Source organism: Carettochelys insculpta, chromosome 2, assembly GCF_033958435.1.
Source record: "Carettochelys insculpta isolate YL-2023 chromosome 2, ASM3395843v1, whole genome shotgun sequence".
Classification (NCBI taxonomy): domain Eukaryota; kingdom Metazoa; phylum Chordata; order Testudines; family Carettochelyidae; genus Carettochelys; species Carettochelys insculpta.
In genome coordinates, this window is record NC_134138.1 from 150,325,565 (window position 1) to 150,342,400 (window position 16,836).

At 41.1% G+C, this 16,836-nt stretch overlaps 1 protein-coding gene across 1 annotated transcript in view; it reads left to right on the forward strand.

Annotated features, from left to right (window-relative positions):
• The window catches only part of CTNND2 (catenin delta 2), a 747,444-nt gene that overhangs the window by 282,314 nt on the left and 448,294 nt on the right, over positions 1–16,836 (forward strand). Inside the window, exon 6 of the mRNA XM_074985959.1 lies at positions 2,967–3,161. Within this exon, the coding sequence (XP_074842060.1) occupies positions 2,967–3,161 (195 nt within the window). The remainder of the gene's footprint in view (positions 1–2,966; positions 3,162–16,836) is intronic.

Consider the following 16,836-nt stretch of genomic DNA (forward strand, 5'->3'; position numbering starts at 1 on the left):
AGAAGGATACTGAAATGTAATTGTTTATATTTATTTAAATTTCACAATCTATGAAAAGAAATGAAAGTAACTGATGTGAAATTATAAATTCTGTTAAAGTGATAAACATGTTGTCCAAAATATATTTGTTAAGTTGTGTTGTTTTATATTTTCTCTATGTTTATCAGATATTTACTGATTCTTTGTCTTGTCTGAGAGTCTTCAGGAGATAACCACAAAATTAAGGGGGAAGGAATCACTATTCGCTACTTAGAGGCCAATCCTGAAGACAGTAGCAAAGATACTTTAAAAACAAAAAAGCAGTCAAGTAGCACTTTAAAGACTAACAAAATAATTTATGAGGTGAGCTTTCATGGGACAGACCCACTTCTTCAGACCATAGCCAGACCAGAACAGACTCAATATTTAAGGCACAGAGAACCAAAACCAGTAATCAAGGACGACAAATCAGAAAAAAATGATCAAGGAGAGCAAATCAGAGAGTAGAGGCGTGGGGAAAGGTCAAGAATTAGATTAAGCCAAGTATGCAAACAAGCCCCTATAGTGACTCAGAAAATTCCCATCCCGGTTCAAACGTGGTTTGAACTGGGATGGGAATTTTCTGAGTCACTATAGGGGCTTGTTTGCATACTTGGCTTAATCTAATTCTTGACTCCCCCCCTCCATTTCTACCCCTCTACTCTCTGATTTGCTCTCCTTGATCATTTTTTTTCTGATTTGTCGTCCTTGATTACTGGTTCTGAAGAAGTGGGTCTGTCCCACGAAAGCTCACCTCATAAATTATTTTGTTAGTCTTTAAAGTGGTACTTGACTGCATTTTTGTTTTGATAGTATATAGACTAGCACAGCTCCCTCTCTGTTACTATTCAAAGATACTTCAAGTGCATTCATAATCCAAGTGATTTCAGGAGGTTCCAAGCTCTACCATTTAGATGAGGTGTGAGTCTATTTCCATTCTCATGTTTTCTGTGTCTCTTCTATTTAAGGTGTTCACTTTTTTGAGATGGGGACCATCTTTTGTTATGTGTTTTCAAAGTACCAAACACAAGGGAGCTCCCATGAAAGATGCACCTGTAGGCACTACTATAATGAAAAAAATAAAAAAAAAAAGGTGGGGGGTTACATCCTCAATAGCAAATCTTTAGTATTATGTAAAAGAGGAGCTGAACTGTGCCTTCTGCCATATAACTTTAAAATGTATTAAAAGGATTGAGATACACTGCCATTCAGGTCAGTGATAAAGTTCCCATTAATTTCAATGGGAGCAGAACTGAGCACTGAATCTATCACATCACTCTCACGAGTGGCACTCATTTGTCAATTAGCCAAGGAAAGGCAGTAGTTATTAAATAAAGGATACCATTTATAATACTTCTATAGTTAATTTATTTCATTCATAGATCACATTCTTTCTGACCAAAGACTTTTAGGAAGAAAGTCTGATAAATGGCTTCTCAGATTTTCACATTTTTTCCCACACACGAGTAGAATTGAATGACAAGGAAAATTTTTCATACAAAAACAGGTTAGTATTTTTATGCCTGCTCCAGCAAAATGGTGAGCTTTTCTGGAGATGTTAAGCCCCTCTCAGAATCATGTTCAAAGAATTTGAAGAATTGAAAATTTAGCCCACAGTGCACTTCTGTTTTCTGCATCTGTGGTAATCTTGACCATTTCCTGATATCTACAGTAGTTGCAGATAAAGTCATCTTTGGAGTGCTTGGCAGGGTATCCAGAACAGCAAAATGGTAACATGAGATCTTGTCAAATCACACACTGGATCGATTAATTAATTATCAACCTCTTTCTTTCTTTCTTTCTTGTGTAATACAACGGTGCTCTTAACTCATGTATTTATACAAGAGTACGTCGGGGGTGGGAGTGTAGACATGCAAAATCAATTATTCCTTTCTAAAGATGGACACTGAACTAATTATTTTCCCCTCTTAAAAAAAATCTGTTCTGTACTTTCTCTAAACCTGCATCAGATTTCCAGCCCTGAGAATGTACTTTTATCTCAGACCTATCCACTGTTCTGTGCCTTGCATTATAATATTTAGTAAAACGATAACATCATTGACCTGTGTCATCATATTTAAGAGATGCATGCATACCTTTCCCCAATCTCATCTTTACAAATAGATCACAAAGCAGGAAAACATAACCAATATACTTATATTAAATGTTTAGGCTAATTGCCATAGCTGGAAGTTTACAAGTTTCTCTGTTAATAACTGGATAATACAATATTACTTTTTATCATTACAAGAAGAAAATAGGAATGAAGTCTTCTCACTTGTAAAAATGTAGATTCATCTCTTCTAAAAGGGTTTTATTTTAAACTATGTATTTAAAATATTTTATTTTCTCTAGATATGTTTAATTTATTCATCCCCAGAGGATTTAAGCTGTGAAAAGCCTTAGCACTCTAGTTTCTTCATAGTCTAGGACAAAAGTGCTGATGAGGCATAACTTCTCTGTCATACTTCAAATGAAGCAGTGAGAAGGTCTTCTCTGATGATATCAACAACACATTTATTTATCAGCTTAAAGTTATTTCATTTGTAGATTTACCATGTGGACACAGCACATTTCATTTCTAATTTGGCAGCTGAGTCCTTTGATAGAGTTACCCTGGATAAAGCAGCTAGCTATGTTTGTTAGTCTCTGCATGAGAAAATTATTTTTATTGGCCTTGCACAATAGTTATTTATCTCTGAACTATCTTTTGCCTTTTGAGGAAGTAAGGTTTTGAAGCAAAAGCGAACACTTGGGTTATGCCTATGAGATGATTAACTGGAGTCAGTGGAGCCATATCATGTTAGTTTAATTTGCATTGTAAAAATGCTTTGTTTTGTTTTTGTTTTGTTAAAAGGAGAGTTGTCTTCATACACGCTTTTAATCAGATTGACTCCTTTTTGTGGGGCATTTTCTCTCTTAAATTTCCTGTGTGAATCTGTTCACAGCTGGGTCTCGGGCATCTTACAGCAGCCAGCACAGCCACCTTGGCTCTGAATTAAGGGCGCTACAGTCTCCAGAGCACCATATAGACCCGATTTACGAAGACCGAGTGTATCAGAAGCCCCCTATGAGGAGTCTCAGCCAGAGTCAGGGAGACCCTCTGCAACCATCACATACAGGAACATATCGCACTAGTACAGGTAGGTGGAAAGAATTTGTAGAATTGTTTTACTTCTGTACTAAATCTCTGAATTTTATTGGGGATGCTAAAAAGTTCATATTGAATTTGTGACTTGAAAAAATAATGTATACAAATTGCAGAAAGTGCATTGTCAGCTAAATAGGGCAACCCTTTCTAGTCCCACAAAAGTGTGAGACAGAAAAGTGTTAGTGGCTACGTCTACACGTGCCCCAAACTTCGAAATGGCCATGCAAATGGCCATTTCGAAGTTTACTAATGAAGCGCTGAAATGCATATTCAGCTCTTCATTAGCATGCGGGCGGCAGTGGCGCTTCGAAATTGATACGCCTCGCCGCGCACAGCACGTCCAGACGGGGCTCCTTTTCGAAAGGACCCCGCCTACTTCAAAGTCCCCTTATTCCAATGAGCTGATGGGAATAAGGGGACTTCGAAGTAGGCAGGGTCCTTTCGAAAAGGAGCCCCGTCTGGACGCGCTGTGCGGCGGCAAGGCGCGTCAATTTCGAAGTGCTGCGGCCGCCCGCATGCTAATGAAGTGCTGAATATGCATTTCAGCGCTTCATTAGTAAACTTCGAAATGGCCATTTGCGTGGCCATTTCGAAGTTTGGGGCACATGTAGACATGGCCAGTATTGGGGGGCTATGTTTTGCAGTTTTAATATTTTTGTCTCTTGTGGCAGGAGAGAGAAAATAATGTTTTCATCTAGCTTTTAAATGTATTATTTAAAGAAATGTGACTGTTTGCACAAAAGTTATCTAAGTGCTTTCTCATGCTAAAATTTTGTGTTAAGTCTCAAAAAGGACAGCAAGGCACCTTTCTTGTGAACATAATGGAACATTTACATTTTGGAAGTGAAGCACACCAGAACCAAATATGTTCCCTGTCATTGTGATGGGTCATCTACCTCCTTTGTAATGTTACTTGATGTGTTGAGACATCACTGAGCTACTTGCCTTATAACGGCCTGTGCACCTTTCAGTCCTGTCTTGAGACACAGGGACAGGGTCACACCCCCAAAGCTGCAAGTACAGATTGAAAGTAGTACAGTGAGATACCTTTCTCAGTACACAAGCACACTGCCTCTCTGGGAGATGAAACCTAGATAAATCCTCCTTATGTTGTACCTAGAGCTATGCAGTACAAGAACATGAAATTCACCCTCTTTTTCAATGCAAAGAGAGAGATGCACAGACTCCTTGCTCCCCCAGGTAGTAATTGCTTACACTGGGTTTATTATGAAATAAAAACAATGTTATCAAGTATAAAAAGATATTGTTTTAAGTTGTCTTAAGAGGCAGCAGACAGAACAAGGTAAGTAACTGCAAAATAAATACCCAAGCCGAACTGAATGCCTTTAAAATTAGTTACTTGGAAGATCTCAACCTAAATGTGGTTCTCGTTATGTTCTTCACTGGCCAAATATCCTTCCAGTTTGGGCCTAGTTCTTTCCCCCAATTCAGTCTTAGCTGTTTCCAGCAGTCATCTCAGATGGGAGCACTGAGAACTAATGACCTGAATTACTTTACTCCCCAACCTTAAATACAATTTGCCTAAAGCATGAATCCTTTGTCTCCCAAACCTGCTCCTTCCCCAACCCCACTCTCTTCCCTTGTGGAAAAGTACAGAATCCTACGTGGATTTCAGGATCTGATGACATGGTCACAGCTTCTTGCAGAGCCAACAGCTATTACTTACAGGTCTATTGTCACACTTACAGGAAAAACAAGTTCTCCAGCAGCTCCTTGTCTCTTGTTAATAGTTCATTAGTTCTGTGTCTGACTTCTTCATTGTTGTGTCTGATGGGCTGGTAATTAACTTTTCCTAGCATGAATATAATGATACTATTCTTAACTTCAGATACAGAAAATGATGCATGAATTCAGATAGGATAAACACATTCACTAAATCTTAATGTTTCCAATGATATCTCACATAAAGCATATTCCAGTTTTTTTATAATCATGTTCATACACATATTCCCATAAAGCAAATGGAATGTCCCATCACATGAATGGTTAGCTATCATATGCATTAGTGTAAAATATCTTCTTAGCTATGTAACATAGCTGTATGTTATGAGAATCCCCGAGTAGATGTGAAATGGATAGGGTTACTCAATGCTTAGGAATTAGAGTGCAGCAGAGTTAGAGCCAAAATAGTTTAAAACGTGTAGAAATATTAATAACTTGCATTAGGAATTGCAGTATTGACCAATTTTTGACATTTTTTTCTTTGTTCAGTCAGACACTGGAGATTTATCTCTCTTCCCAAATTAGAAGCTTCAATTTAGAACCAACAAAAAAATTGATGCAAAATTCAAAATCTCTGAAAAACTGACTTTTTTTTCCTTTAAGAATAAGATTTCAGACTTTCTTCTATTATTTTATGACCCAATCCTGCATTTCATGCTTATCCCACTGTATTCATGGAAGATTGGGGTGTGCAATCAGAAGCCATCAGAAGGGATTCAGGGAAATGTAAAATCCTTTGTTACTTAATTTAAATTCAATTATGTCTGGATATTAATGGAGAGTGCCACTTAGTTCATACTGTTAAATACCAGCGAAAGAAACTAACATTAATGTACAATGTAGTTTTTGTGTGGAATTATACGAAGACATAACAACATAGTTATTAAAGGAATAATTGGGTTGCAAAGTGCAGCGCAGGACCTGCGCCTCAGTTGCTGAGCAGGAGGGGAAATTATCAGTGCCTGAGGCAGCTATTTAATATTCAGTTTTATTCACATCATTCAGCCTGTGGCCTCACACTTCGTATACGGGAGAGTCTCACAAATTGCGAACTTAATGTTCATGAATTCAATTATTTATGAGCAGCCAAGCAGCCACTTCCCCAGGGCTCCAGGTAGGAGTGCCGGCAGCTGCCGCTTCCCTGGGACCTTGGGCAGGAGCGTTGGCAGCCGCCGCTTCCTCCAGGGTTCCAGGCACCCCTGTATTTGTGAACAATCAACATTTGCAAGTGTTCTAAACACCAAACCCTCACGAATGTTGAGACCCTACTGTACTTCACACTTTCCAAACTTTGCCTTAAATAATTTTTTTTTTTTAAAGTAACACTCATTACAATACTATCTGATTGTCTCGCAGCCATTACCGGATTTATCTTCACAATACCTCTGTGACAACTATTATATCCCAGTTTTACAACTGGAAAACCTAGCGACTGATTTCTTGATTTCTCTGAAGTGTTGGCTCGTGAGAGCCCAAAGGAGCAGTGTTCACTCAATGCTTCTGAAAATCTGGCCATAACCTTGGTCAGATCTGACCCAGATTCCCTTAGGTCTGTGTCAAAGGAAAGAATAGAACTCAGAGCTAGGATCTGGAAACCCCTTACACCCCTATGAAGCTCCTATACATAGGCTGTGTCTACACTAGAGAGTTTTATAGATGAAACTGGGGTTTTATCGACAAAACTCAGAGTGTCTACATACAAAATGCATTTTGTCCACAAAAGCTGCGTAGACACTCCCGAGGGCCCTTTTGTTGACAGAGTGGATCAAAAAATTCGTCCACTTTTATGTGTAGACAGGATCTTTTGCAGAAGTTTTGTCAGAAGATCTGTTCCGACAGTAGCTTCGGTAGACAGATGCTTCTAGTGTAGACATAACCACAGTGAATTAGACTGGAATCTAGAGTGTAGTTTTGCAGTGAATGAGGCAGGGATCAGCAGGAAGAGAGCTTATGGCTAAGACACTGGATTGGATCCATTCCTGCCTCTACTTCAGACTTCCTGTTTGAACTTTCCTTCCCTAATAAAAGAGGAGAGTGTACATAATCAACATTCTGTCACACCTGGGCAGAATGAAGGAGAAGCAGACAACTGTGACTGAGGCATTTCCTAGCTTTTCATTGCTTCACTTTGCAGTCTTAGTATCGTAGTGAGCTATTGGGATGTTTTTTATTTTGGTGAGGTGCTAAGGCTGTTAGTAGAATTTCCCAGGTTTATATAAATGGAATATTTCTAACGTGCAATTCTTTGTTAGATAATTATAGAATGTTGTGCATTGTGTATTCCTGGGGGAATTCTGTGCCCCTGCTCAAGCACAGATTCCCTGTAGAAAAATATCTGACAAGGAAGCAAAGGGAAGCCACAGAAGTGGTCACGTGACCCTCTCCAGCAGTAAGTTTCAGGTGCCCAGGGCATCAACAGAGCAGTAAATCACTGTGGGCAGGAGTAGGACTATGGAGGGCCCAGCTGCAGAGTACTACCCTGCAGTGGGCTCAGCTGTGAGCCCCTGCTAGGCTTGGAAGGATGGGACTTTCTCTTCTCCTGCAGAGTATGGCTACGTCTACACGTGAAGCCAACATCGAAATAGGCTATTTCGATGAATAACGTCTACACATCCTCCAGGGCTGGCAACGTCGATGTTCAACTTCGACGTTGCGCGGCACCACATCGAAATAGGCGCTGCGAGGGTACGTCTACACGCCAAAGTAGCACACATCGAAATAAGGGTGCCAGGCACAGCTGCAGACAGGGTCACAGGGCGGACTCAACAGCCAGCCGCTCCCTTAAAGGGCCCCTCCCAGACACAGTTGCACTATACAACACAAGATACACAGAGCCGACAACTGGTTGCAGACCCTGTGCCTGCAGCATGGATCCCCAGCTGCCGCAGCAGCAGCCAGAAGCCCTGGGCTAAGGGCTGCTGCCCACGGTGACCATAGAGCCCCGCAGGGGCTGGAGAGAGAGCGTCTCTCAACCCCTCAGCTGATGGCCGCCATGGAGGACCCGCCAATTTCGACGTTGCGGGACGCGGATCATCTACACGGTCCCTACTTTGACGTTGAACGTCGAAGTAGGGCGCTATTCCGATCCCCTCATGAGGTTAGCGACTTCGACGTCTCGCCGCCTAACGTCGAAGTTAACTTCGAAATAGCGCCCGACGCGTGTAGCCGCGTCGGGCGCTATTTCGAAGTTAGTGCCGCTACTTCGAAGTAGCGTGCACATGTAGACACAGCTTATATGAGGCTGAGTCAGACCCACGACCCCCAGATTTCACCCCCAGCTGCAGGAAGCTCTGCAAACTCCACCCCATTGTTTCCTCTACCCATTGTTCCCCATCCCCTGTTCATGCAGACCTGCTCATACCCAGACCCTCCCACCAACCCTCACTCCCTGCACTCAGAACCTGTCCCACCCAATGAGCCCCATTCTTGTACCACCCTAACAAGATACACATCTCACCAAGGTTCAGCCAGCTGCACCTGGATCCTCACCCCACTGTGCTCCACTCCCCCAGCATCTTGACCCCCTAGCTGAGCCCCAGCCACCTTCATTGAGACACTCGTGCCCCCCACAGAGTCTTATTACCTCTACACTCAGATCCCTCCCTCACACTTGGATCTCCTAATTGGACACCTGAATCCAGGTTGCCCAGCACAGAGCCCTTTCACCCCACACCTGGATCCCCTCACACTAAGCACCACCACACTTCAATCCAGCATTGCACTATGTCAGTATTGATTGCAGTCTCGAGCTGCACAGTGATCTCTCTCTGTGTAGCTAGGGGCCTGTGTGCCCCAGTTTCATTCTGGAGCCTCCACATTTATTTAATAAATAAAATTTGCAGCATTTTGCAGAATTTCAAAATATTGTGAGCAGAATCTTTATTTTTTTTTATCACAGCATTTTTATTTCTTGGCACAGAATGCTCTCAGAAGTACCTATATGAAGAGTGCAATGATAGAGGAAGGCAATCTTGCCTTGTTTCATATATGCACATATTTTGTGTGTTTCCTCAAGAAAGACTGGAGTCTCTCACAGCCCAGCTTTCTTCTATAGACATTTTCACAGACCAATTATACGGGCATGTATGCATCAAAACTGAAATTCTACATCCTTTTCTTAAGCACCCATTCACCAATTCAGGACAACAGCAAGATACTTCCATTAATGAAATCATAGCGAAATTAAATCGGAACAGTCATACAAAGATGCATCTGCAATCTAAGAATTGTGCTGTGCTGAAGTTCAAATTTATTCAATCTGTAGTTGAGGCAGTTGTGTTTAAACAAACTAAAACCACCAGCCCCATCAGGTTATATGTGAGCTTGCTGACGGATATTTTTTTTTGCCTTGCACTTCTGCCCATTTCTTGATTTCGCGCCCCCCTCCACAAAAGGGAACATGTGGCTCATAGTGGGTGGTATCGACATGTAATTTTGAGAAAATAACTGAAAATGTTAGGGAGTAAAACAGAAGTTTCAACAGTCTTCACAATTCATGGTTCAGTTTTTCAAGATTAGCGTCATATTTTTATTGTTTAGCCAACTACAAACTTTCTGAAGAAAATTAGACATTTTCTTCCACACTAATACTGAGTCTTATTTTTTTCTTCCCTTTCCCCTTCTTTTATGCCATTGTAACTCCACTGACTTCAGAGAAATTGCACCTGATTTACAGTGGGTATGAAAGAAGAAATAGACCCATTGAATAAACCATTTCATTGTATCTCTGTGGTATCATATACAGTTATCTCCTTGTTTTACTTTTCTATTTAAGCATAAAACCAATAATGAACTTGAAATATTTTTCACATAGAAAGGGCATTTTATACCAGCGATAAAATTTAATATAAAATGACAAAACAATGGTTGTTTAAACTTTGCTGTAAAAGGTTTATATTTTTATATGGATTAGAATGTCTTTTACAGCAATAGTAATAGAGAGGTAGCCATGTTAGTCTGTATTCTAACAAAACAAAACAACAGTCGTAGCACTTTAAAGAATAACAAAATGATTTATTAGATGATGAACTTTCATGGGACAGACCCACTTCTTCAGATGAAATGGATCTGTCCCACAAAAGCTCATCACCTAATAAATCATTTTGTTGGTCTTTAAATTGCTACGTGACTGCTGGTTTGTTTTTTTTTTTTTTTTTTTTTTACAGCAGTCTATGTTCTGAGTTTATCAGCACTTTCTCAAACTGCTGTCTGCTGTGTCATTTTTAAGTATGAAGACTAGCAGCTTCAGACCACCAGAGCTTATTAGTATTTAAATTTCCTGGTAAAAATGTATTGAAAGTTGTGCAAAATTCTAAATTTGAAATGTGACTGGAAAAATGGCATTGTTGGATTCCAGTTTTGTCATACTTCAATGGTTTCTGAATCACATATGCTCAGTTTACAAATAAAGTTTCTTTTCTTCCAGCTGTAAGTCATGCAAACTCAGTTTGGGCTTGGGATAGTAAAGCTTAAAGATTCCTTCTTTCTCATTCATCATTAATTGCAATAAAGATTCAGCCAATATATATCCTCAGGTACACCAGTTCAACCACAGTAGCTTCACTGAGCTAGTTGAATAGTAACAGAGAGAAAGCCGTGCTAGTCTATATACTATCAAAACAAAAAAGCAGTCAAGTAGCACTTTAAAGACTAACAAAATAATTTATTAGGTATGTAGAAATCCAGACTTTCACTACAACTGTCAGGAGGAGTCCACATAGAGTTCTTCTTTTGGTGTTGGTGGGGGCGGGGGTCGAGAGAGTCAGACTGTTGGCCTGATGGTCATAGCGAAAGTCTGGATTTCTTTGTATTTTGCCACCTCCATCTAAAGGAATTCTTCCAACACACCTATGAACAACAGTCTGACTCTCTCGACTCCCGCCCCCACCATCACCAAAAGAAGAAGAACTCTATGTGGACTCCCCCAACGGTCATAGTGAAAGTCTGGATTTTTACGTAACCTAATAAATTATTTTGTTGGTCTTTAAAGTGCTACTTGACTGTTTTTTTGTTTTCACTGAGCTTGTGCAAATACATCTAATCAACAGGCAATTGGGACTGAGGCTGCATCTACACTATGAGATTAAATCGATTTCTTAATGCTAGGTTTTATCCATTCAATTTTGAGCATCTTCACCTTCCCACATGGTCCCCACAAAATCAACTTACTGATGCCAAGCACAAGTAGCTTAAATCGAGCTTAAATCAAGTGCTGCTGCAGTGTATTGTGGGAACCTATCTCACAGTTCCCTGAGCCCCATTGCATTCTGGCCCCACACATAGATGCAGGTATATGATGCCATCTTCCCACATTTTATTCCCCTCTTTTCTCTGCCATGTTATATACGTTCAAGGAGACACTGGTGTTACACTGAAACTTGAATGGATCATCAGTAATGGGCCAGGGCAGCTCAAAGATGGTACATAGTTGACAGCCACGAAAATTGTGACCACCCACAGAGGCTTTTCAGGATGTGAATCTGGATTTAGGCCACCTAAGAAAGAACAGCCTTATGTCCAAGTAGACCCGGTTGTTATTCTGAAACTTGAATGATTCAACAGGGAAAAAGACCCCAGATTACAGCCAGGTTTGTACATGGAAAACAAGACCCGTAGGACATGAATATTCCCTGCTGCAAGCCTTACTTTGACAACTAGTAATTGTATAGCTGATCTATTGCCTTCATTGAAACATGTATGGCTTGGGGCAGCTCAAAGACCCCCAGCTACAGCCCGGCTCCGAAAATCATGATTGCCGAGGGAGACGTCCCCCGGTGGCTATAGAGCCCTGGCTACAGCCAGTCCCTTAAAATCATGACCACAAGTCCCACAGCTGACTAAAAGAGACCCAGCTACAGCCAGCCCCTGAAAACTGTGAGCCTCATTGTGTGCAATCTGCCTGACACTTTGCACAGCATATCCTTTTATTGGCTCAGGGTCAAGCCACATGATGTGGCTGAGCAAGGGAACGTTCCAGACTCTGTGGCGCCTCTGGGGTGGGGATGTGGGGGTCAGGACAACATGTAAAGAGCTGAAAAGAAGTTTCTTGTAGAACCAGACAAGCACGACCTCACCCACAGCCTACCTGACACATGGTACAGGGGCTGGCGCCAGGCAGTGCAGAAAAAAAGACAGGTAGTGGAGGTATACACAAAAGCATGGTCCCTGCAGCTGCACTCCTAGCAAAGAGAAAGAGACAAGATTTTCAGCGTTACATGACCCTACAGCCACGGACTTGCCAGTGCCGAATTATAATGGTCCTGTTGCCTAATTCCTATGCAGCTGAGAGCAGTAGAGATGTAAGAGGCCAGTGTGGAGAATTGTGGTGCATTGGGGGGCACATATCGGATATCTGTGGAGGCTAATGTATTCAATTTAAAGACATGCCGCTTCCTCACTAGCATTCATGCACAATTTTAAATTCAAATTGAACACTACACCCATCAGGTTACTACGATTTTAGGATTTCGGTATCATGTTGATTTTAGTGGTCCATAAATTGAGCTAATGGAATTTACTGTGAGGACAGGCACTTGGAAAAATCAGGCTAACTGACTTAAAATCGATTTTATCTTGTAGTGTATATGCAGTCTCAGATAACAATCCTGTCTGTGCTGTGAGAAACTGATAGGACCACAATTCACTCATATCTGTATGGACTCTGCAGTGCAAACAAGTTAATCATTTTAAAGAGTAGGTTATGATTTTTTTTTCCGTTCAGCAATTGGCTATGACTGATTTATCCAGGAGTACCTCCTTTGAGTAAGAAGGTGCAGGTTTTTGCATTGTCACTCTTCAGAACAGTGGTTGTACATTGCTGAGCAACTCACTGTTCTCTGTCACCTCCTTATGATAAACATTTTCAACCAAATAAAGAATCTCATTTTCCAGATAGAGTTTTCAAATTTCTTTCAAATTTCTAGGTGTTTCAAATGATCATATAATTTAAAATAGGGCTAGATCACTTTTTGTTTATTTGAGGAAAGTTAATGTAAAAAAAAATTCTTTGTCTGTTTTGTGTGATTTCTGTGTTCTGTACTGTTCAAAGAGTGGCCACGCAGTCTTAAAGTGCGATAGGTATGATCTAAATACCAAGCATTGCATATTGCTGTTTTGGATTGCTTCATTCTGTTTTTCGCTTTGGCAGGCATTAACATGTACTGCGATGGCATACTGTGATGAAACAGCTGCAGTTTAATTGAGGGCCATGGAGGTAAATCACAAGCCATGGAGTTCTGGATACAGGACCTAACCTTTCCAGGGAAATAGGAAAAAGGAGGTTATCCATACCCCAATATGCTAGTTAGCCTACTAATGTTATGAAAATGGAACTGTTCTGCTAAAACATCCAGGTTTATAACATTTGAAAGGAAGGGAAATTAAGAATAAACAAAGTAATAAATATTTTTCACACTATAGCTGTGTCTACACATGCACGCTACTTCGAAGTAGCGGCACCAACTTCGACGTTAGGCGGCAAGACGTCGAAGTCGCTAACCTCATGAGGGGATCAGAATAGCGCCCTACTTCGACGTTCAACGTCGAAGTAGGGACCGTGTAGACGATCTGCGTCCCGCAACGTCGAAATTGCCGGGTCCTCCATGGCGGCCATCAGCTGGGGGGTTGAGAGATGCTCTCTCTCCAGCCCCTGCGGGGCTCTATGGTCACCGTGGGCAGCAGCCCTTAGCCCAGGGCTTCTGGCTGCTGCTGCGGCAGCTGGGGATCCATGCTGCAGGCACAGGGTCTGCAACCAGTTGTAGGCTCTGTGTATCTTGTGTTGTATAGTGCAACTGTGTCTGGGAGGGGCCCTTTAAGGGAGCGGCTTGCTGTTGAGTCCGCCCTGTGACCCTCTCTGCAGCTGTGCCTGGCACCCTTATTTCAATGTGTGCTACTTTGGCGTGTAGACGTACCCTCGCAGCGCCTATTTCGATGTGGTGCCGCGCAACGTCGAAGTTGAACATCGACATTGCCAGCCCTGGAGGACGTGTAGACGTTATTCATCGAAATAGCCTATTTCGATGTAGGCGTCACGTGTAGACGTAGCCTATGTTTGCTAAATATGAAATAGCACAGTGAATTGAAGAGTGAATGGTGAATTCCCTCCAAATTGATATGAATATATATTCTTCTTTTTAAAGGGGAAATCCCTTTTTCTTTATTTCATTTAGGTGTTCTTTTTATATAATTTTAAATGCCTTGTTGCTTATTTTCACAAAATTACATTTTTTTAACCAGAAATAACGTTTGCTTCTGATCTCACAAAGGTTTTCACAGATGTAACTCTGTATTTATATGGAGGAATCCTGATTAATATCCAACTAAGTGAAATCAGAATCAGGCTTTATGTACAAAATTCTGCCCTCAGGTACGTGAAGTTAACACCGACTGAGTGGTAACTGAAGTACAGGTTAGTCCTAAAAATAATGTGAAATGTAGTAATAAGGTTAAGACCATTGTCTTCTCTCTCTGCTGTATGGAGCAGATGTTACTTGCTCAAATGGCTGTTCAGTGGCCAACAGAGAGCAAATTCATCCTCCTATACCAATCCTGAGTAATCCCTCCCTAGATTACCTCTCATCCAATTCCACTGAAAGGGGATCTCCCGAGAGAAAGAGTGTGGCCTTACCCCTAAGTATGTTAGGCTATGGAGGAAGTTAAACCAGAGTGAAGCTCCATTTCCCTTTTGAAATATACCCTTTCATGTGAGTTTTGTGAGGTTGAGATTGCAGATATGTAGAGTTGTGGGTATCTTTGTAAGCTCTTTATAACTCTTTAGTAAGTACCACATTCAGTGGGGAGCGCTTTGTGTTCCAAATAACCAGGTGCTTTTTCCTCAAAACATGAAGGTGTCGTAACACCTATGGGAAAATCCCAAAGACTTTAGGATATTCCTTATTTCATTGGGTAAAGCCCAGTTTAGCTAGTCATACCCAGTACTTCCTTCCTCTGCCCCCCAAAAGAGGAAATTTGACAGACTGTGGTGTCAGTACCTCTAAAAGTTTCTTTAAAATTATTCTTTTGATAGTTCTTTAGTTTTTTTGTTTTCTGTAGGAAAGGATTATGTAAGGCATACTTCAATGTATTTCATTATCTTTTGATATTTTGTTACAAACTGAGGTGTAAGAATTTGGATTGTAAATATCACAATAATACCCTTCAAACATAGTGAAATACCTTATAAATCTCAACTGTCATAGTCACAGTGTAGGCACATCCTCCACAAACTGAGAGAATGTCTGTGTATCTTTTATCTATTTAATGCACCTGCAGTAAACTCTTTCATATGTGGCAGCCCTGAGGTTGTTCAAATATTCTGGATAATAGAGAGGTATACCTCTCAATGCATAACGCTAAAGATAAACAAGATTAAATATTAAGAAACAAACAAAAAAGTATGTGGAGTACTTACTTAATTTACCAACAACAGTATTATATACTGTAGACTTACATTGTATTTCCTGTATTTATCTGTATTTACTGCACTTATAGAAAACATAACTAAAATTCACTTATGGTTACAATGCCGATCATTGGAGAGTTCTGTATGATAGAATGCCAGATATGAAAGAATTTACCGTTGACAAAGTCAATCTGCCCTCTATTCAGTCCACTGGTCCCACTTAAGGACCCAGTTGCCCTTGCTGGGGTGAGGGGTGGTCTGGGGGGAACCCAGCCCCTGCCCGCTCGTGCTGGGTTCTGGCCCAGGGACCCTGTGCAGGTGCTACTGAGGAGAGCTGACTCCCTTAGCCCTTGGCACAGCAGCTCTTCTCCCTATGCCACTTCCCCAGATGATTTCCCCTGGTACCATCTCCAGGCTGCAGCAGTAGCAAGTTCCCCCACTTGATCTGCTGAATCTCCTCACTCTCTCTCTGTGGTTTCTGGTGTTCCTGATTCTGTCCTCTGTTCCTCTCAAACCTGCTCTCTCCCACTACTCTGGTGTCCACACCTCTCTCCACTCACCTCTCACACTCTCTTCCTGCCCTTCCCACTGTGTAGGGCTTTTAAAGGCCTCTTATTAGACCAGTCATGGAGTCAGCTGGCCTCAATTAGGCTGAGCCATCTCCTGCCCAGCTGCCTGTGATTGTCCTGCTGGTGCTCTGCCGGCCCTTCTGCTTGTTTGGGCTCCCTCTGAAGAGGCCCTCCGCTCTGGCCCTGCTACACTGTATTTAGTCACAGACCCTGGATTGGATCCTGTTTCTGTTAGACTCCAGTCATGCAGAACCAGGTCCGCTTTTTTTTTTAGGTGTTCTTTCCAACTATAAAAAGTTATGTGAATTTATTTCTGCTTTTCATCTTCGTACTTTTGAAGGAAACACATTATGTACTCAAATAAGCTATCCACCATGGCCATTGAGAGAATTTACACTCTTTCAAAAGTTCATTATTTTGGTGGTAATACTCTTAAAATAACTTTGGTGAGAAAGTACCCAGCCATTTTTTAACAAAGTAGTGAATCATGACTGAGAACTTCTGCAAATATCTCTTTTTCCATAAGATACCACATTCTAATGATCTGCATGCAAAACTCCCATTGAGGTCCAATTAAGTCACATACAGAATGTATATGTCGTATTCTGTGATGGGTTTGTCCATGTTATCCTGCCTTGCATCTATCAGTGTTGTATGTACCATATACTGGATCAGGTCCTGGAGTACAAATATTTTGATTATTTTAACCAGTTCGATACTCCTCTATTACAAAAACGCCCCAAACCTGTCATTTAAAATAATCAACTGTATACATTTCTAATGTAATTCTACAGTAATGTTATCTAATATATGGATTGTATTGTAACAAAATAGCAGTACTTTGTGTTTATTGGGAGTACAGTGCTTAACAGTGTACAAAGTACAGAATGGGGAGGAATTCACAATGCAAGGAAAGAAAGGAATGATTCCTGCACAAATGTGATCAGAATGTGGCT